We start from the raw sequence: 21,275 nt of genomic DNA, 5'->3' as shown, positions 1-21,275 counted from the left end.
TGGCATCTTCCTGAGGATGAGTCTAAAACAGGCGCATGAAAATGATAAGGTGCCCTGTGTGCCGATTTACTACCTAGGACTCTCCCCAGATGGCACGGTGGAAACCCTGTAGATTTATAGCTTCACTACACCATGTCCTGAACACGAAGGCAAACCACACCGGAGGGACTCCATTTCAACCACAGAGAAACTGTAACAAGCCCCAAACCACCAGACTGAGTAAGTAGTAGATCCCGGAATAGAGTTGAGAAGGCTCTGATGCTCCTCACAGACCACAGGCTGCTGCTTCTGAGCATAATGACAGAGCATCTGCCGCCGCTATTCCCCAGAATATGACACACCAGGGCATTGTCCAACGACGTGCAGTTTTGGGTTTCTGAAGGAAGGCTCCTTGGAAACAAGAAAGTTGGAAAGTAGCCATCACGGCCGTCGGGTGGCTGCTGCCCGAGACCTGTGTTTGGGGCACTTAGTTGCTACCACAAAGTTTACTTCTCCGCTGACATTTTCAAAAGTGACAGTTTGTAATTATGGAAATGCTTCTTTTCAGTTCTTTATAACATTTTTGTAATTTCATGGAGGGCTTCCTTGGGATATGAAAAGTGAAAAACTTGTAAGTGCAGCTGTATTGTTCATCATTTGTCTGCACTCTCCCAGTTTCCTCTCAGCCTTTCCTCCTTTGTGCCCTCAGTAGATTCTACAGCACCAAACAACCGCTCTGGAGTCTGAGTTTGAAAATCTAATCAGTTGGCTTTACTTTGTCAGGCATACTTCTGTCAGTACTATGTCATCTGACAAAATTTGCTTGTATTTATATGTATTTCTCCGTTTATTAACTGGTAAAGAGCTTTTATTATTTGGATTATTTTCTTTGTGAAGAACAACCTTTGAAGTTCCTTCAGTCGCTTCATGTAAACTGTCTTGTTTTAGCCTTATTCCTGAAGAGTAGTTTTCAAATTTCTCTTAGACTTTGAGGGCATTATCTCACATTTAATAGCTTCTTTTTTTTTGGTTTTTCGAGACAGGGTTTCTCTGTGTAGCCCTGGCTGTCCTGGAACTCACTCTATAGACCAGGCTGGCCTCGAACTCAGAAGTCCACCTGCCTCTGCCTCCCAAGTGCTGGGATTAAAGGCTAATAGATTCTTTTGCTACCATTAAATATTTTTGAAACTCTTGAATATCGAGTACTTATTGTTAGTCATTGCACTAAACACACTTATCATTTCAGACAACCCACATAACAAGTATGTGAGAGATGTGGACAATATTCTCATCTTTCTTGGTGGGAAAACACAGGCACAGAAAACTTGAAGATACATAGTATATTCATCTGTATAGATGCCAAGATTTCAGTGTGGGAGCTCTGACTCCATAGGCTGTGGCCCAGAAACATTATAATAGCCAGATTATAGAAAGAACAAAGGTGTAACCAGTCATACTCAATATTAAAGTTATTTGAGAGCAGTATTGGTGAAAGCAAGGATGCATTTTTTATGCATACACATAGTAGCACATTAATCATTACTATCTAGTTGTCATGTTTACGCCTTATACTTATATCTGTCCATATCTATAAGATGAAAATCATGGTGGTAGTCCATTGTGTGGTTGTGAAAACTAATTGTATGCGTTATGTCTTACGAAGTGGCAAAACATATTTGCTGTTGTTAGTAGTGTAGCGAAACAGAAAAACAAGAGCTGACTCTTCTGTATCACATGGTGTATCAGATGATGGAGTACTAAATAAATGGTACTAATATAGTTGGGCAAATAATGTAGAAAATAGATACTTTCATCATTAAAACTGTATGGTCTAAATCCATGATGCTGTTAGAAGAAAGTTTGGATTATAAATTAATACTCATGCAAAGGCTATCATAGGCATGTTATCCAAAGGTGAGTCCATATGTAAAAACTTCAAGTAATCTTATTAAAACCCTGAAATTTCTGTGGTAAGATCAATAGAAACATTATTCTAGTTTCATTTGTGTTGCTGTGATGAAACAAAACAAAACAAAACAAAACACAAAACTCTTTACCAAAATCAGCCTGGGAGAGGGAAGGGTTTATTTGGCTCCCAGTTCCAGGTCATGGCCCATCATTGAGAGAAGTCAAGACAGGATTCAAGGCAGGCCTACTTGCTATTCTACACAGCATTACCTCTGACCAAGGAACTTATTTCTCAGCCAGAGAAATACAAAAGGAACCATTGAGGATGCTGGCTGCTGGCTCACAAAGCAGCTTATACCAAGCTAGCTTTTGTATACAGTTCACACCGACTGCCTTGAACTTCTTCTGCCCACAGTGAGCTGGGCTGTCCTACATCATTTAACAGTCAAGACGGTCCCCCACAGACATGCTCACAGGCCACTAATAAAAGCAATTCCTCTATTGAGACTCTTCTCTCAGATGGTCTTAGACTATGTCAGGGTAACAGTTAAAGCTGTCCAGGACAAACACCATCTAAGAGATCAGTGGCATAGTATAGAAGATTAGGAAAGCCATTTGCAGAGTCTATGATAGCCAGTACTGTCCTGAAAATATAAAGACCTTTTATTAAAATAATACATGAAAGGACAACAACAAAAATGAATCAAAGAACATAACTGTTTTCTAAAAAGAATTAAAGGATGACCAGGGTATAGAAAGATTCAAAGAAATAGAAAACAATGCTAAGTTTCATTAATAACTGAAAATGAGACAAAATCTTCCAGTCTCCTCCTACAGCAGCCATTGAAGAGCAGCAGACAGATCTTTGTGACATCTCTTAGCCAGGGTCTTACCAAGGCCACAGGTGACCAAGACTCTGTCCAAGCTACAGCCACTGTAGTGGGCAGCTCAGCAAACACATCAGATTAGTGTGGGAATCGGGACCTACTCCAGCTCTCACCCATTTATCAGTACACGGGTGATGAGATACATCCTCCCAGGAGGAATCAAGAGGAGCCCATTGGTACCTGGCTGCTGTGAGAAAAATCAATCTCAGAAAGTACGGAGTCCTTCCCTCCTATATATAACAAAAACCTTATAGAGGAAGGAAGGGAGGAAAAGTTGATTTAATCTCAATTTCACCTATGAAATGTTATGGTAATTTTAAATGGTAGATAATTAAGGACAAACACATGATAATTGTATGTGAGTAAGTAGACTTAGAGAGATCTTTGTTAGTTATGGTGGTAGGACAAGGTGGAGCAGGAGAGAGGACTGACAGACTTCATCTCCATTGTGATGTTGGGGAGTGGGGTCTACAGCTGTCCTCATGGCTGAAAGAAGTAGAAACGAGGACAGAGTTTAGTACTCTGTCGTGACAACTTTGACACTGTGAGGATGAAAGAAGTCATAACTTTGGTTTTGTTCCCGTCTGAGGAGGTTTTAAAATCACTGAGGTCCAAGAATTGGAACTTGCAGACAGGAGCGAGCCACTGAGGAGGCATTAAAACTACGATATAGAGACATAAATATGATGGAGTTAGGTCCCGACAGTAGACTAAGGGACGAAAGCTATTTCTCTCTTTAATGAGACCAAAGGCCTGCTAAGGAATTGAACACTTGTAGTCAGGAGAGCATCAGGTTGTTGAAGCTGTTTTATCTGAGTGCTTATATAGAACTAAACCCCAGTGTGAAACTCTAAAGAAGAGGGCCTTTTGAGGGTGAGCCATCATGATTGGGATTAGTGCCCATATGAAAGAGGCTAAAGGGAAGGTGTGGGCTTGCTGCCTCTGCCATGCAAGCGCACAGAAAAATGATGCTGGCTGTTGGGAGATGGTTCTCCCCAGACAGTATATACAAGCCCTTGAACCCAAGCCTCCAGAACTAAGCTATAGACTGCTCTGTTTCTATGTGACCCCGAGCAAGACATTCTTCTTTAACAGTATAGCATGACTAGAAATAAAACTTTTGGGTTTGTGTTGAAGTCCACACAAACATGGAAACAAATAGGAAATCTGTGATGCTGGCCAGACGGTATAGCTGGATTTATCTGCTGTCTTGGTAGAGTATGGGAGTATTCAGAGTCAGAAACACCAAATGGCCCAGGGAGTCCAGAGAGTTCTCCCATAAACAGTTAGGTAACCGCCCTTGTTGTGCACAAATGGAGTGGACCAGCTGAGTTAGGAGAATGAAAAGGGTAGGCCTTACATACTCTGCATTACAGGCCGTTAGTGAGCTTGACATTTTCCCAACGGGGTTTTTTCTTTCTACCTTTCATTTGTTTTGCTTCTACTTTGCCTTGACTTATAAACCCTGCATCTCAGCTTTCAAAGTAGTAGACAATTAAAGCTTCATTAGTTTGTCAGTTAGCTTCTAAGTGTAGCTAGAAGCACCGTTTTCTGTATAACTAATCCTTTGTTTATGCATAGCTTTTATATTCCATTTTGCATACCTTTCATTTAACTCAGAAGATTTTGTTTCTACTGAGCTTTAAATTCCTTGAGGATATGGATCATATTTTGGTCTGAGTTTTTGTCATTTGGCATTATTCCACAGTACCAACCCAGTCCCTTTTTTGTGGTAAGCATGCTGTCAGTCCTTGCTGATAATGTGTGAAACATTTATGCTAAGCATCTAGATAGGACTATAAAAAGAAATTAGCGTGTCTTTTCTATGAGCTAGTTTTAAATGTCTACTTAAAATGTTATTTAATTAGTGTCTGAACTGCATGTCTTTATCTCATAGATATGGCATGAATTGCCTTATTCAGTTTGAAGATTTTGCCAATCGGAATGCATTTCGTCTCCTGAACAAGTATCGAAACAAGTATTGCACATTTAACGATGATATTCAAGGTAATCCCGTTGCACTGTGTATGGATCAAGAGGCCCATGATACTCTCCAGTTAGACAAGAGAGAAATGCAATGACCTGTGTAAGCAAAGTCAGGAAGGGGCACAGGGAAGATGTCTAGACAGATCATGTCACAGAGTGATTTAGACATGCAAGACACAGAGAAGCTTGGCATGCAGCTCTAGGTTGTTGGAGGACACTGTCCTATCCCTCCATATGCATCAAAAGAGGAGGAGAAAAGTTAAAGCATGAATGCTCACCCCAGGTGACTATTATACAACACACCGTAATATGAATAAACTGAAGGGCCGAGGCTGCAGGCGATTAAAACGTTATCACAGTGATCCCAAAGGGTAAGGTTGTGGGGTGGAGCATCATGAGAGGCAGGGAAGCACTGAGCTGAGACGGTTACATGTTAGGGCTGTGACAGACTATAGACAATACAGCCTCTTTCAAATCAGACACTTACATATTTTCACAGCTTTGGGACACCAGTAATTTTCAAAACGAATTTTCTGTTTTAAAAGTATTATAATCTCTGGGAAGCTGTTGTATAGATAGTGAGAAAATGTATGCTTTAAATACTATCTGTATTAAACAAATAATTTCTCCCATTAAATATAAATTGTTAGTAATAAAATAATGAATTAAAGCTGAAATAAATAGCAACATTTTATTAATTTTTTAGAATTTTTTTTAGAATTATATACCTATGTATATACATGCATATAAAGAACACATATATAAACACAACAAAATTAACATATGAAAAATATCTGAAATTAGTTCTTGTAGATATTAGGTTTCTGTTAAAAAACAGGATTTATATTGGATGATTTTAGCTATATTTCTGGTTTCCTTTCACATTTGAGAAAGCATAGTAGAATGTCCAGGATTATACATGAGCTCCTAGAAATCTGATAAAAATCTCCAGCTATTATGACATAATAAAGAGGGGAATCCGTGAAAACAGACTGCTTGTTGTTTAAGGGTATAAATGCATATACATCTTAGCCACAGTCTCTAAGCCTCCCTCCAGTGAGTACTGTAGCTCTGTTTTTTGAGTCCTGTTGGCTGAGATCACATGAGGACCAGGCTGGCATATGAATAGTCCACTGCATTGTAGGTGACATTTCAGGCACAGGCTTTGGTTGTGGACTTTTGTTAGCTGCTTGTGGTTTTCTGTGCAGGCTCTGATTTTCCATCCCACTCTGTCCTCCATCCTTCAACATCACCCCTTATATGAAAGCCTTAGGAACCTATTTCATTAGGTCATATTTTACCATTAGATAAAGGACAAACACAGGGAGGGAGTTATTAAGTTCTAGCAACTTGAGACCCAGATGGCTTCTGTGTCACTGCTGTGTCTTAATGTCTGCAGCACATAGCCCTGTCCCTCGCTCTGGCCTGAACACCGTGCTGTTGCCCTGGCACTGACCTGCTGATCTCTTCCCACTGTGTTGGCTCTTCCTCTCTTCTCTCTGACTGGCACATGACAGCACTTTGGGTCTTTTCTTCTTGCTCTAGAACCTGTCCTCTTAGGTCATATTCTGTACCGTGACACTCAGCTTTCAGGCTTATTTCTGCATTCGAGACTTCTTTGAACTCCAGGACACCATGTTCATCTGTTTATTAACAGCTCTTCTTAGCTATCTCAACGTTACCTCATTCTGAAACCATTTCAAAGCAAACCCATTTCCTCCCCGGCCCAACCATTTCCCTGTGCTCTCTTCTCAGTGAACTTCAGCCAAGTGTTTCCCACCACTAAGTAACCCTGATGTCATTTCATAAAAATTGGTGTCTTCCATCGGTTTAGTTATGTGTTGCTGATGTTTTCTAAGAAGCCTATCCTTGTGCACTCTTTCTTCTTCATGGTGCATAGTTCCTGGATAGTCACTTTACAGACAGCTTGGGATTTCTTAGAATCAAGTATTTAGGGGATTTCAGAAGGAAATCCAGAATTTCCAGGTATTATTGTCCATGTGAGCTATAGAAAGGAAGTCTGGTTTTAATATGTGGCAGCCCTGACTCTAGGGAACCCTGTGTAATGACAGAGTGGCTTTAATGTACATAGTGCAGGCTAATATCACAAGTCACCTATCAGTTCATTTTGAGGTGGTTTCTATAGCAGCCTCCAGTGACCCGTGGAATAAACCTATTCCTCTCAAGGGCCCGGGAAGTATATAAGTGGTGAATACTTGTCTAGAACATACAATGCCTGGAATTTATCTCCAGCATTTCAGAAATAACATAACAACAAACCTACATCTTCTTCCCCTACAGTATTTTTTACGTTTGCATTTTTGTGGTAATCGCAGAAATATGTATAAGAATGTTAAGACTAGTATTATGTGATAGAGAAGCATTATTCGGAATGAATGAGAACCAGAATTAAGTTTAAGAAGGCTAAATCACCAAAGCAGAAATTTGACTGATAGTTTCTGTCTATCAGGATCATTAGTTAAGGTTAAGGCCTGGACACATTGGAAGTGAAGCCTGCAAATCAAGTTGAGGTCCAGAGAAACGTGTGAGGTGTGCTGAAGATGCTGGAGCACCGCCAGGCTTGCCAGCATGGAGGCAGTAAAATTGCTGGGTTTCCACCCTTGCTGCCTGTACACATAGTGCTTACCTATTTCCTCATAGGGATTTCAAAACAATGCTCCCCTCAGAAGGGAAAATACAGGTTTGAGAAAATGCATCTACTCCCTTAGAGAAGGCCTATGTATGGGAAACCCTGGAGCTTTGACCAGAGTGAGTGAACCATCGTCAGCATCTCTCCACACAGAGCTGTCCCTGTGACAGGGTTTCTCCACGTGTTTGTCTTAGCTCTTGAACTCTGTTTTCCCATTATGCCCAGGGATGTTGTCAATGAAAACAATTATGTAGCCATTTCAGCCCTGTATATAAGTGCTTTTGCATCCTGTCCTTGAAGGAACTTTCTCCTCGTCCTTCTTTTGAAACAGATGTGTTATTTAATGATAATATTTATGAAAAGTATTTGATTAAAGAATAGCGTAGCTAACTATACCAGTAATATAAAATAATATTACGTGACATTGGGCTTGCTTTAATGTCATTTTACGCTTTAGATTATCTCATCAGGGAGTTCCCTGTTCTTTAGCCTTTCTCTTACTCTGTGGAGGTTCTGGTCTGCTCTGTCTGCTGGCAGTCGCTTTCTCATAGTAGTCTTTGTGTTAAAAAGAAGCTGACATGTGTGTGCTCCTCCATAGATTTCACTTCATCTTTTTCAGTGCAGCATTCTCCCCTGCCTCCCACTGTGCCTGATGCTTCTGGTCATGTCTCTGCTTGCTTGCTTGTTTTTAGATCTGTTTTTCTGTTGCTTTAGTGCAGTTTGTAGGGGAACTACACTAGTTGTGTGTACTTTCTCCCACTTTCCACAGGGAAAGACACTTTGTGTCTTGCACATGCTTTGGCTGGTCTGTGTCCTTCCACCCGAGGCTGTGGGCATCTCGAACGCTCTGCACTGCTGTGAACAGGTGGTACCTGCTCTAACCTTCAGCCGGCCTGTGTAAATTCACCCACATCCTCAACACTTCTGTGGCATCTGATCTTTTAATAGCACATGAGGATTTATTTCATTAAAAATTGATCTCATTAGTTATGTAAAGTCATTTTTAGTTCTAATTTAACAATTACTAGATTTAACAAATTACTATGCCAACGTATCAGTAGAGGTCTGATATTATTGCTGTTGTTTTGAGATAGGCTAGCCTTGAACTTTTGATCATCCAGCCATAAACTGAGATTATCATACTCACAGTTGAGGTCATTCTTTGGCAAAAGATTAGAGAGATTTATAACCACAGCAGAAGCACAGCAAAATACTTAACTTCTGTAGATGTCAAAGACACATTATGTGCAAATTCATACTGGGATTGAGTAGCCCTTGTCCACCATATTTGGTAGCAGAAGCATTTTGAATTTCACATTTTTCATGATTTTAGAATATATATTTACATATTTATATATATGTATTATAGCTATACATCTATATTTACTATATATACACACATTTACATACAAAATGAGACATTTTGAGACTGGAATCTAACTCTAAACACAAAGTTCCTTTGTGTGCAGGGTGCATATATATGTAGGTCACAGATGATGTCACACAGCATGTCAGACCTTGCATTCTCACTACTACTCATCCTATAAGATCAGGTGCAGGATGTCTGGTGTCATGTCAGGGCTCAAAAACCTCCAAGCGTGGAGGTTGGAGGAATGGCTCCACAGTGATAACATTTATTATTCTTCTGTAGAACCAGAGTTCAAATCCCAGCATCCGTTCAACACCATCTTCTAGCTACTGTAGACACCTGCACTCAGATGCACACACATTCAAGTACACATTCATATAACTTAAAAAAATAGTTTTAAAAATTTGAGAGTCTGAAAAAACAATTATGTAATGTATTTTGCAAACACATTTTTATAAAATTTTAATTTTTTGCAGTTGCTTCTCTATAAAGAAATCGACAGTAGTCCCAGCCTGGGTAGAAGCATCATATTCACATTCAGTTCTGATCTCATAAGCTGATGTTATGAAGAGAACTGTGTCCACTATGTCACTAGGAATGCTATAGAATACACATATAATGACTAGATAGCCAGGACAGCGAGGAGCGACTCATTCTGCCTAACTTATGGTGATCATAAATTAAGTCTGCAGTAAAGCATTTTGACTTTTAGTAGAATGAGCTAGCACTGTCACACAGCAATGGCACATTGTAATTAGACAATAGCAGAATCTCTGTGTCTGTCTCCAAGTGTCCAGTTCCATGAAAAAAAAATAGAATAACAATATCAGAGTATAGTGATGCTAGTAATGTTCCAAAATTGACTCTTCAGCTATTTAAATCTTGTGACCCTGGGACAATCAGTAGACATCTTGGGATCGTATGATCTGAGAGTTGGAAGTGAGCTTACAGTTCCTTACATCTTAGGTTTGGACCCATTTTCATCAAAAGAGGCCAGGCCAGAGCTAGCCTAAGGCGCTGCCTGTGAGTAACCACTCACCATAGCTGCATGCCCGTCTCCTCAGCTCCATCTGTAACGCTGCTCAGGACGGTAGCTGGGTGCATGACGTGGCCATCATGGCATATTTCTTAGACAAGTCAGCCATATTTGGTACAGATTTTCTTTTTTTGTGTGGTTTTGGGGGTTTAACTCAGGCCTTATGTGTACTAGATGAACATTCAACACCGAATCACACCGTCAGCTCTTTAGACTTTCTTTTTCGATTATGGACAAAACTGTGGGTTTGTGTAAATATATGGCTTACCACAGTTCAGCATTGCAGTGGTCTTACTTGCGTCTATTCAGATTTGTGTTTTTACCAGAGTAAAAGTATTTAAAGTTTGGCTAGACATTGCTGCTCACCTGGGTGATATTGAAACAGTAGAGTGTTATTTTGGAGGTAGAATGTCTATATAGGTGGAAGGAATTGCAAGAAACTGCAGTTATATTTCAGGAATAAACCTTGAAGAGACTGAGTGATGTAATCATGTTCAAAGCAAGAACAGTACTCCATGGCCTGCAGACACGCTGAAGTCCTGCCATTAGATGGTTGCCATGCCTGTACCTGCAGTGTGATGAGAACAACCTAGCTACCTCACATGCATTCAGTTAGCACCTAGAGGTCTGAGAGAAATTATAGGAGCAGATGACCTGAAATCCATATCATATCCAAACTCAGTCCAGGTGTGGTGACATATGCCTATAATCCCAGCACTTAGGAGGCTGAGGCAGAAGGATTGCAAGTTTGAGAGTCCTGCAAGGAGTACATGAGGTACTGCCTTAAAACTCTAAAACTAAAATGAAAACCAAGCAGAACCCAAACTCCTGTTACCTTCTCAAAATGAGCTCCAGGGTCTCCTTTTTGAAGAGTTTTTTAAGGATTTAAGCAACTGTCCTAAAATACTGATGTTTCTTGCCGTATGCTAGCATAGGGACAGTTAAACACAGGTTCTCTTTCTGTCATGTAATGATTTAAGATGTGAGTAAAGGCTTAGAATGTGGCAGAACCGGACTGAGGATTGCTCAAGGATATTTATCGCTTGTTTTAGGAACAGCGTCTGTTGCGGTTGCGGGTCTCCTTGCAGCTCTTCGAATAACCAAGAACAAGCTCTCTGATCAGACAGTGCTGTTCCAGGGAGCTGGAGAGGTACCTCTGTTTCCTGCATTCTAACTAACGTGCAGCTAGCTTTAGCCCAGTACTTCTACCAGGTCTCAGGTGCTCTCATAGAGTTACAGTACAGTTACAGACTGAAGAGTCGCTAAGTTTTAAGGCATCTTATGTCATTGTAGGAGACTCTGGAAATGTAAAAACATTTTCAGTTTAAAATTCAAGAGATTATCAAACGTTACCCTTGACTTTGTTATTTATGCTTAAGGCTTGATGCAGAATGAAATTTCCAGTGTGTGTTGTATATGAAAACCTCAGTGTATTTAAGTTAATATACCTGTCCCCCATTGTCACAGTCCAGAGTGTTCATAGCCACACTCACAGTGCAGTCCAACCTTTACATATATAACTATACATTCTTTTAAAGGAAAGTCATTTTGAATTACAGATACATAGTACATCAAAGCTAGTCAACATTCTAAGGCTTTTGGCATCATTGTAAAAAAATTACATAAGACCAAATTATATACTTTGTTGAAATTATTGTTAGTACTCACTTAAAAGAAGAAAGACAATTCACCTCCCAGACAGAATAATAAAATGCTAAATTTTGTGAGAAAACTTTCAAATCTCTGTAGAGTTACAGAATTCAAAAATGAGAAAATACCATGGCTAGACAGTCATTTGAGAAAAAGAAATTAAACTTAATATCCTTATAAACAAAACAAGATGTTTTGTGGGTAGAAATGTGTATTCTGTGTTTTCCTTTAAACACAAGACCTAGAACTACAGTGAGTATGTTAAAGCACTCAGAATGAATTCACAGATACACTTCCAAAGAGACTACAGCCCAGCCTACCTAACAACCCTCGTATGTAAGGGCCTCCTTTCTAGATTGTTCCTTGCTGCCTTTATTCTGCTAAGGCCTTCTCTATTTCCAGAAGTTTCTGGTGAATGGCACAGGTCAGTTCTTGATTCTCAGCAATATTCCTGGTTTGCTGACTCACGGGCCTTGGTTTATTCCAGAAAATGTGAGGTCTGTGACATTTCACAGATTATTGCAGACTTCATCAGATTCCAAATACGATGGTTTCTTTAATACTGGGAGAAATTGTGCTATACTCTGCCTAAATGAAGAGAGGGGGTAAATGCTGGGCAACATAGATTTCCTTTCAGTGTTTTGCTGCTGTCTAATTGGCCAAGACCCCATCCAGACAAGCAGTCTGCTTTAGTCCTGACGGTGAGCCAGGTGCTCCAGTGAGCCAGGCTGACTGGTTGATTGTGGTAAAGGTAGTGCTTTCTTATTGTGCTCGCTTTGACCGTAGAACTAGGATCAGATATACTGACTTTGGGGTGTCACTGGCATATCTGTGCTCACTAGCAAACTGTATCATAGTAGTTGTGTTGTAATTAAAAGGAGCTAATGGTGGTCACTTTGCACACGCAAATGTGAAAAGAATGCTTAGCTCCTTGTATGAATTAATGACTCTGATACTCAGTGGACAGAGCTGTTTTGCAATTCCTTACTAATGGACAAAATGGGGCGATGAGTAACCCTTGATAAGATATGTGAAACAAATTTTAAAGTCTTTATTTTCATGCCTTCTTTTCAGGCTGCCTTGGGGATTGCTCACTTGGTTGTTATGGCCATGGAGAAAGAAGGTTTATCAAAGGAGAATGCTAGAAAGAAGATATGGTTGGTTGACTCAAAAGGACTAATAGTTAAGGTAAGAAAAAAAGTCACTGTGTATGCCTGTCCTAATGACTGTTCCACAGACTGCTGTTGTACCCACTGCCCCTTTAAGATGCCCTGTTGAAAGATTAGCATTTATAGATAGGTTGGAGAGATCAGTTAGTGACACACTGACTGTACTCGAACAAGCACCTGTGTTCAGGCCCCAAAACTTACATTTCAAAAAGCCAAGCTCAGTGGCTCAAGCTTGGAATCCAAGTACTAAGGAGGCCAAGACAGGTGGATCTCTGGAGCTCTTGGGCCAGGTAGTATAACCTACTATGTGTCTAGGTCAGTGAGAGAACCTGTGTGAAACAAGGAGATGGGAGATGGTGGGTAAAGAGCGCTTCCTGAAGTTGTCCTTGACCTCCATGTAAACCTTTACATTATACATGCACCTGTATACCTGTGCATGTACACACACATGTGCATACATACACATATGCATGCACACACATGAGCGCGAGTGAGCGCGCGCGCGCACACACACGCACGCACGCACGCACGCACGCACGCAGGCCTTGCCATTCAGATTTACTAATAACGCTCCTGAATGAAGAAGAAAGCTGTCTCAGGAATGCCTTCTATTTATGAGTAAAATCCTTGTGACTCTGGATCATCCCTCTACTAGAACTGGTTCCATTTTTCATGGAGGAAGTTGGATGTAGACACTGGTACAGCGAACTCTGGGAAGAGCTGTCAGCTCTCAGCCAGCTAGGAAGGAAGGAGAGAGAGGGCTGCCCGCTTACCTGCTACGTTGCCTCAGTTCTTGAAGGCTTGGAAGGGATTTTTGTGGGAGAGACTTTTTGTCCATGGGCTGTTGGAATGAGCCAGTTTCCCCTTTCTGGTGACAGAAAGGCCTCATCTGTGTGGTTCTTGTGAAAACTTGGTAGGGACAGGTATGTGACCTGGCAGATGTCCTGCTGTTGCCGCCTGGCATGTCACTTTTTTAAAAACTGCTATAAAGTACACCTAGCCCCCTTTATGTGACGATTGATCAGAGATAGCTGTGCCTTCTGCTGCACTGCATGGAAATGATCTGAATGAGACTTGGGTGTGTCCAGAGCTTTGGAAAGTTTGTACTGCCGAGTAGTAGTACTGCCAGTAGTCTTTACTCTAGGAAGTCTGTCCTGGAATTTGCGTTATACATTATTTACATTATTTTAGAAGTGGGGATATTATTAAGATAATATTTGCAGTAGTGATGTTTAATCATGTATTAATTTTGATGATGGTCTTTATACTTCCAAAATATAATTGTCAAATAGATTGTGGAATAGCCATAAGTATAATAAAAATGTTTAAAACTCTTTTTAAAGAGCATTAAATAAAATATTAAATGATTCAGCATATCAGATAAGAGAAACTGCATATTTTATATAGTATGTGATTTAAATATATGATGTTTGAAAGTCACAGAAGACAAATCTCAACTGCATTAGACTTTCCAGTGCTCTTATTGCAGTTGTTATTTTATGATGCTGGCACCTGAGCCCAGGACTTCACACATCCTAGCAAACGTTGCACTACTGAGCTATATCCCTTACTCCTAAAACTAACTTTGTTTGTAGAGCCTTTCTGTATTTTCCAAGTTCTTAACAATTGTAATTCTTAAATGCCAGAAAAATGATTAAAATTTGCATAATTGATAAATTTTGTCTTAAAGGGAGAGAAAGTATATGTATAGCTGTCAATTTAAAGGTGTTGGGTGTAGCTTACTTTTTTTGAGTTAGGGTCTCACTCTGTAGCCTTGGATGGTCTGGACCACATTATGTAGACCAGGCTGGCCTCCATCTCCCAGAAACCTGCTTGCCTCTGCCTCCTGAGTGCAGGGATTAAAGGCGTGCACACCACGCCTGGCAACCAGCAAGTTTAGTTTTCTAGGACTTGTTTCTTTTAAGAATCAGAATGCTTATAAGCAATTATATACCATTAGCCACATGACAGATATTGCAGTTGGGAAATAATGTTCACTGAATAAAAGTTTCCACTAATCAGTTGTTCTGGATTCTAATAAGTACATAATAAGGGACTTGATTTCAGGATGCTCACAGCATAAGGGGAAAAGTCAAGTTACCAGTTACAGAGCGATAGGAAAGCACTGTTACAGAAGTGTCATGGTGCATGAGGGAGATATGCAGGGAAGGAAGACTGAGGCACTCCCCTGAGCACAGACCTTTGCAAGGCTAAGTTGACAAGGAAGAGTTCAGGATTTCTGTGGAGTCTCCAGAGACATGAAAGGAAAGTGTGGTGGCTGGCCTTGGGGAGTCCTGACAGAAGCTAAGGGTCCTGGTCTTCGGTCACACACATAACTAGTTCACACCTGATAGTAGTTTGCTGAATGAATGAATGAATGAATGAGCAGCTTTATGGTGACAATGCAGCATGTGACTTCCTCTGCAGTAAGAGACTGAATGTTAGAATGGAAAGGAAACACAGGGCAGGTGACACAGGTGACACATGGCACATGAGTCCTGAAGAGGAGTGAGCAGAGACACTTGCCTTTTCTGTCATCCTGACGGCATTTTGGAGGGTGGTTTGAGAGGAGGTACAGTGAGTAAAAGAAACTAGGTTCGGAGCTGGGCGGTGGTGGCGCACGCCTTTAATCCCAGCACTTGGGAGGCAAAGACAGGTGGATTTCTGAGTTCGAGGCAAGCCTGGTCTACAAAGTGAGTTTCAGGACAGTCAGGGCTACACAGAGAAACCCTGTCTGGAAAAACCAAAAAAAAAAAAAAAAAAAAAAAGAAAGAGAGAAACTAGGTTTGGAGCTGTTGCCGTAATCCACAGAAGATATCAGAGGTTTGAATGAGAGTCTTGATTCCATAGATGTTCACAAGGAAGGGCCGGTGAACCAAGAGCTTAGGAAATGGGCTGGGGGCACAGGGTAGAGGACAGTTGTGCTGGACTCCCAGGATGTCTCCCTATAAAGAGAAGCTAGTGTGAGGGGCACAGTGAGATGAGTTCACAGAGCAAGCTCAGGATACCTGAGGAGACTGCAGTGGAAGTATCTCCTCCGCCATTGGAGATCTAGGACTGAAGGTTAGGATAAGATCAGAGCTGGAAAGAGGAATGTAGGGACCATCGTTAGATGCCACATAAAGCAACTACATAAATCATGTTGTCTCAGGAATATACGGCATTCAGTAGCCCACATAGTGGGAGTTCATGAGTGACATTTTAATGTGAAATCCATACAAGCGTGCATAGCTAATTAGCATAATTTTAACATAGGTCTAGTGAGCTGAAACTCTAGGTTCCATGGACTGCAGTACTAGGAATGACTTCAGTTGTTGGTTAGATCCAGACAGCAATGTGTCTTTCACCTGCCAACATTAAAAGGTGTGTGTGTGTGTGTGTGTGTGTGTGTGTGTGTGTGTATGTGTGTTTGTGTGTATAATACTTGCAAAGATAAAGGTATGTTTTAAAAGACTGTTGTATACTTAATAGTTAGCCTGTACACTATTTAATATAAAACAGATATTCTAAGTTTCAATTCATCAATGCTACATGCCATTAAACAGTTAGAAATCGTATATTGATTTTTGCTGGGAAACTAATTTTAGACAAGCTAGAAAGTTAGCATACTCTTGCTTTCCAATTTATATGATTCTTTTGCATGCTGGTTTTCATCTTAAGTTAGTCCTTACATATCTCCTGAGAGTCAGTAATAGTTTTATTAGCTTATAATGGGCCTGTTCATAATATATTAAAAGAATCATAAAATGTAAAGTAGAGTATTTTTGAAACTCCTTCCTACCATTTGCCTGTAGCCATATGTGCAGTAGGAGTTTATGCTGTAGAATGTCAGTAATATATAACATAATCTAATCTAACATAACTAACTCATCAGTACTAGTATAGTTGGGGTCAATTGCTAGGTTACTGATGATTTTCAAATACCCTTCTTTAGTATTTTATAGTGAGAACTAATTTCTATCCATTTAATCACCTACATTTTAGTATAAATAATCCAGTACTTACTAAATATACATGTTTATAAAAATCTTCCCAGCTGACAACAAGGAAGAATAGTGTGAGGAACAGGTCTCTCACAATGTCACTTGCTGAGTGTTGCCAGAGTGGAGTGGACAGGAGTCCAAAACACAGACGGGGCCACACTCAGCCCTGGCTTAAGTGACTTGTCCTAAGGAGGCAGCCCAGTGCGTAGACAGAAGGCTAAAGCAGAGAGTATGCTGTGAACTTACATTCATGTGACAGGCTGGTCTCAGGGTGAGGTGACCTCAGCTTTATTTTCTTCTATTCTAAGTAATTTACTTCACTGTGTTTTTCTATTTACAGGTCTTAGCTCCGCTAGAAGAGATAGTGAACACACATGCCATGTGCTATCATGACAGTTGGGATAATATTATTTTTTCTTTTTGAAAAAAAAAAATGTTTAGGGCTAGGAACTCCAAGCCTTGTGAAGTTTCTCTTTCCCCTGTTCTGTTAGAATCTGAGAGTGGCACTGTCCCACTCCATAGTGGCGACACTTTCCATATGCTCTGAGGGACTTTGTAGCTTAGAAACAAGTATCCAGTTTGACTACTTTCTTCCTTTTCAATTCAAATAAAAGATGACCTGTACATTTGTAGGCATTCATAAGAATAACACGCTTTGATTATATGCATGTGGTTTTTTTTTAAACAGAAAATAATGACTTGATATTTAACATGCAGAATTAGTATTGGTGATGTTCACTTCCTATGATCCTATATCTAAAGTGTGTTTGAAAAAGCATGTTTAATCTGGTTGCATCTTCTTGTAATAAGAGTCAGCACAAAATAGAGGGTGGATTAAAGAGGCAACCTGACAAAGAAATTTCTAACTATTCCTAATATGTTTGGCACAAGGACAGAAGGAAGAACGGAAAGGGGAGTGGGCAGAGTGGGGAGGGGAAAAAGGGAGGAGGCAGGCTAGCAAATTGAGCTTCCTGGGTAAACAGATCGCTATGAACACTCTGCTAAAAGAAGGCAGAAAGTAACTGTTCCTCAAAGTGGAGAAGTGGGGTTGTGGCAAAAGAGTAGGTAGGGCAGGAGTCCATGTGTTTGCATGCATGCACATGTGTGTGCATGTATGTGAGTGTGCATGTGTACAAAAGACTGGAAACCCCTCCTACTAGAGGCTGACATCGAACAACATTTGCAGAAAAAATGCCCATCATAATACAGATAGCTCAATCTGCCCAACACAGACACAGGCACCACTGGACACATACATATGTGCATATATACATAGCACACACTCACACATATATCAAATATATGTGCTTACTTGCTCACACATTAAATATACACATATGCACATACACACATATACCACATACACGTGCACTCACACATTATATATTATTCATACACACATACACACATAAAGATACACACACACATAATTCCTTGCTGGGGAGTGCCATCTATATTAATCAACGGTCTTATTTCTACCATTTCTGTCTGTGTATCCTTGGTCCAACTCAGGACCTGGAAACCCCATCTGGGGCCCCTAAGACTCCACTCTCTGCCTGTAGTAAGGGAAAAAAGGAAAAAAAGAGACTTTTTGTACACACAGGGGAAGTAACTGGCATAAGGGTATGTTTTAGGTGGGAGGAGGAGGAAAATTTGAATAAATTAGAAAAGTTACAGGCAACAGCTGCAGTAGACAGGGCTGCCCCATCCTGGTGTTTCTTTAAACTCCATCAAACCAACTGTGAAAGTGGCAGGGAAAATACTTAGCACATTAATTTTTGTCTCTTGGTTCTACTTGTGTACAGTAGAGCCTTCAGCTGCTAATATTACTGTTCCATGACTCCTGGCTGTCTTTCAGGGTTCAGTCAGCATTTGTAAGTCACACCAGGAAAAATTCCGTGAGGACTGGGCTGCGGGGAGTCTTAGTAGTTAGAGTACGTTCTGCCAAGTCCTGCCTTCCATGGCCAAGACCTGCCAGGGCTCTCTGTGATTAATAAAGTAAGATGTCTGCAATAAAACACACATCTTTCCATTTTCATGGAGATAAGTGGCAGACTTATTTAAAACCATATACTGGAGCAGCGTGGAGATGTTCAGTACGGTGTTGTCGGTGACTTCTTCTGATTTGCTTTTCATTCTTGGGAAATTAGAGGTTCCAAGGACATAAATGTTTTCATTAATTTCGGGTTGTTTTCACCACAGTATTACCAGAAACCTGGATTACAAACTTATGTGTTCATTCCTTCTTGTTGGAATGCATCATTTTATAGTTTTCTGAAAACTTATGTCTTGAAGAAGCGTATCTGATAGGGTTATGGCTAATCATCTAGAAGACTGCTTCTCAAAACCATCTTTCCTCATCACCTGGGAGGGAAGCTGAGGCAGGATAGAAAGAGAGGGGACATCTTGGGGACAGGCGGGAGAGGAGCCTCTTGCCCAGGCATCGAGCTGAAGCCTCTCCCAGTGGAGAAGCAAGAGTGCTGCCCAGTGATGAGCTGCTTACAGCCATGTCCTGACTGAATTGTAGTTTTCTAGGAATCTTACAAGAAACCCTACTTACAGGAAAAAGACATACGGAACTTGCTCAGCCCAAGAGCTTCCCCATATTATTATATCAGCTTATCTCTTGACTAAGGCAACCCTGGAGCCACTCTAGAACCTCACTTATCAAAGGAGAGAGAACATGAAAAATGAGAGCCACCAGAAGGGTGTATGTGCTAATTGTAACATAGTGGTGACTCTGCCTTTAGGAGCCCATGCTGGGGTGTGTGGTTTCACTTGGAGAAGCCCACATCATGCTCTTGGGTGTGTCTTTCTTTCTAAGCCCCTATTTTTCTCCCAGCACTCAGGCTTACGTTTATAAAATGTCTTTAATAACGTTTCTAAGTATGGGCCAGTGTGATGGCTTAGCAGGTAATGCCTCTTACGCTGCAAATTCCGGGACCCCAGTTCAATCCCCAGAGTCCATGTAGCATTCATTGGAAGAGGAAAACCAACTCTCACAAGTTGTTCTTTGGCCTCCACACATGTACTGTAGGTAGTATACACATTGCCCCCAACACATCATCATCATTATAGTAATCATAATTAATAATAATAATTTAAAAAATTAAATCTCCAGTTTTGCTCCAAATTGACTAATTCTGAAATTCCTTTCTATATCGATGCCATGAATCCTGATTTAGACCAAGTTGCAGAGTCCCTAAGAGATGAAAGGACCTGACCAGGCTGCCCAGAGTGACAGTGTGGAGCTGGGCCTCTGTTCCCTTAGTACTCTAAAATGTTTAGAAAAGGGCACATGAGGCCTCACTCAGGGATTGAGTTAGAATTGAGTTAGTCCTGGAAGCCCAACTGAGGAGTCTGTTTTTCCTTAGGTTATTGGTGTTCTCTCAGTTTTGGAAAAAGCTCCAATATAGTTCATCTGTTTGGCCGTCATCAATGATCCAGCCAGCTCATAGGTGGAGAAAGCAAGATGTAAGAGAGAGTCAAAGGGCTCGAAGCCCTGAAGTGGGTGGAGGGGCTGGAGCACCCACAGCCCCGTTCTACCTTCACTGAGCTGAAAGCTGTTCTCTGTCCTCTTTTCCTAAATCTCGTGAAAACTTTAAAAGTAGCAGGAATTTACCATGTATCAAAATGCATCTTGTTCTTTAGTTATGTCTCTAGACAACAAATTGTTACAAGCTGTTAGCATATTAATTATAGTTTATAGAGAGGAGAACACTACTATAAATTACAACTAGATTGTTTTTTATTTTGCCATCTTGTACAATCTAGGATATTGTGCTACATTATAGAACGTACATAACATTAGATTATGTCATTTCAGGTTATTCATTAAACTATTTCAAATTTGGTTTTTCAGGTTTCTGGTCCATATTTAGTATAACCCAACTCTTTTACATATTATTTTTAGTAATAACAATTTATACTAATTTGAGTATGGCTACTAAGCTACTGTCAAAAATCACTTCTAAGAATTTATATTAGTTTTCTTTTCACATATGCATAGCTACTTTTTGGTTTGTGATTTTTAAAAAGGGAATCAATTTCTATTTTTATCTAGTTCATTGGCAGTTTATCTAAAAGTATATACCTGATGCAGTTTGCATGCCTTTGATGAGGCACTGCTGCCTGTCTGTAGTTGAACTATCTATCCACTGGGTACCTCAAGAGAGCACTGACCAAGGTCCTCTGCAGTCTTCAATGCTGCTGCCTATTCTTTTGACTAAGGACAGTTTTAAGTCTCAAGATAAAAGATAGATGAAGACTCTCAGCACTCAGGAGGCAGAGGCAGGCGGATTTCTGAGTTCGAGGCCAGCCTGGTCTACAGAGTGAGTTGCAGGACAGCCAGGGCTACACAGAGAAACCCTGTCTCGAAAAAACAAAAACAAAACAAAAACAAAACAAAAAAAAGAAAGAAAAGAAAAGAAAAGAAAAGAAAAGAAAAGAAAAGAAAAGAAAGATGGATGAAGACATGTGAGTGATGAGCTCCTTGTTTGCAAGGAGTCAACATTGGCCCAGGAGAACAGGTTAAAATCACAAGGTTTCTAACTGGGAAAGGAAAAGATGTTATGACTAGATATCTGTTTTTATGTATAAAATTATTTAAGGTCATGATAAAATATTGAACAAGAAAATTGCAACAAAGAACTTGAGAA

At 40.4% G+C, this 21,275-nt stretch overlaps 1 protein-coding gene across 3 annotated transcripts in view; it reads left to right on the top strand.

The window, feature by feature from the left end:
• Positions 1-21,275, top strand: part of Me1 (malic enzyme 1, NADP(+)-dependent, cytosolic) — a 114,552-nt gene that overhangs the window by 71,409 nt on the left and 21,868 nt on the right. For all 3 annotated transcript variants that reach the window (NM_008615.2, NM_001198933.1, XM_011242666.2), the window contains exons 7-9: positions 4,672-4,781; positions 10,868-10,965; positions 12,540-12,653. In NM_008615.2, coding sequence (NP_032641.2) covers positions 4,672-4,781; positions 10,868-10,965; positions 12,540-12,653 — 322 coding nt within the window. The remainder of the gene's footprint in view (positions 1-4,671; positions 4,782-10,867; positions 10,966-12,539; positions 12,654-21,275) is intronic.

Source organism: Mus musculus, chromosome 9 (assembly GCF_000001635.26).
Source record: "Mus musculus strain C57BL/6J chromosome 9, GRCm38.p6 C57BL/6J".
NCBI lineage: Eukaryota > Metazoa > Chordata > Mammalia > Rodentia > Muridae > Mus > Mus musculus.
Note: the sequence above shows the minus strand (reverse complement) of the source record. Positions and strands in the feature narration are given on the sequence as shown.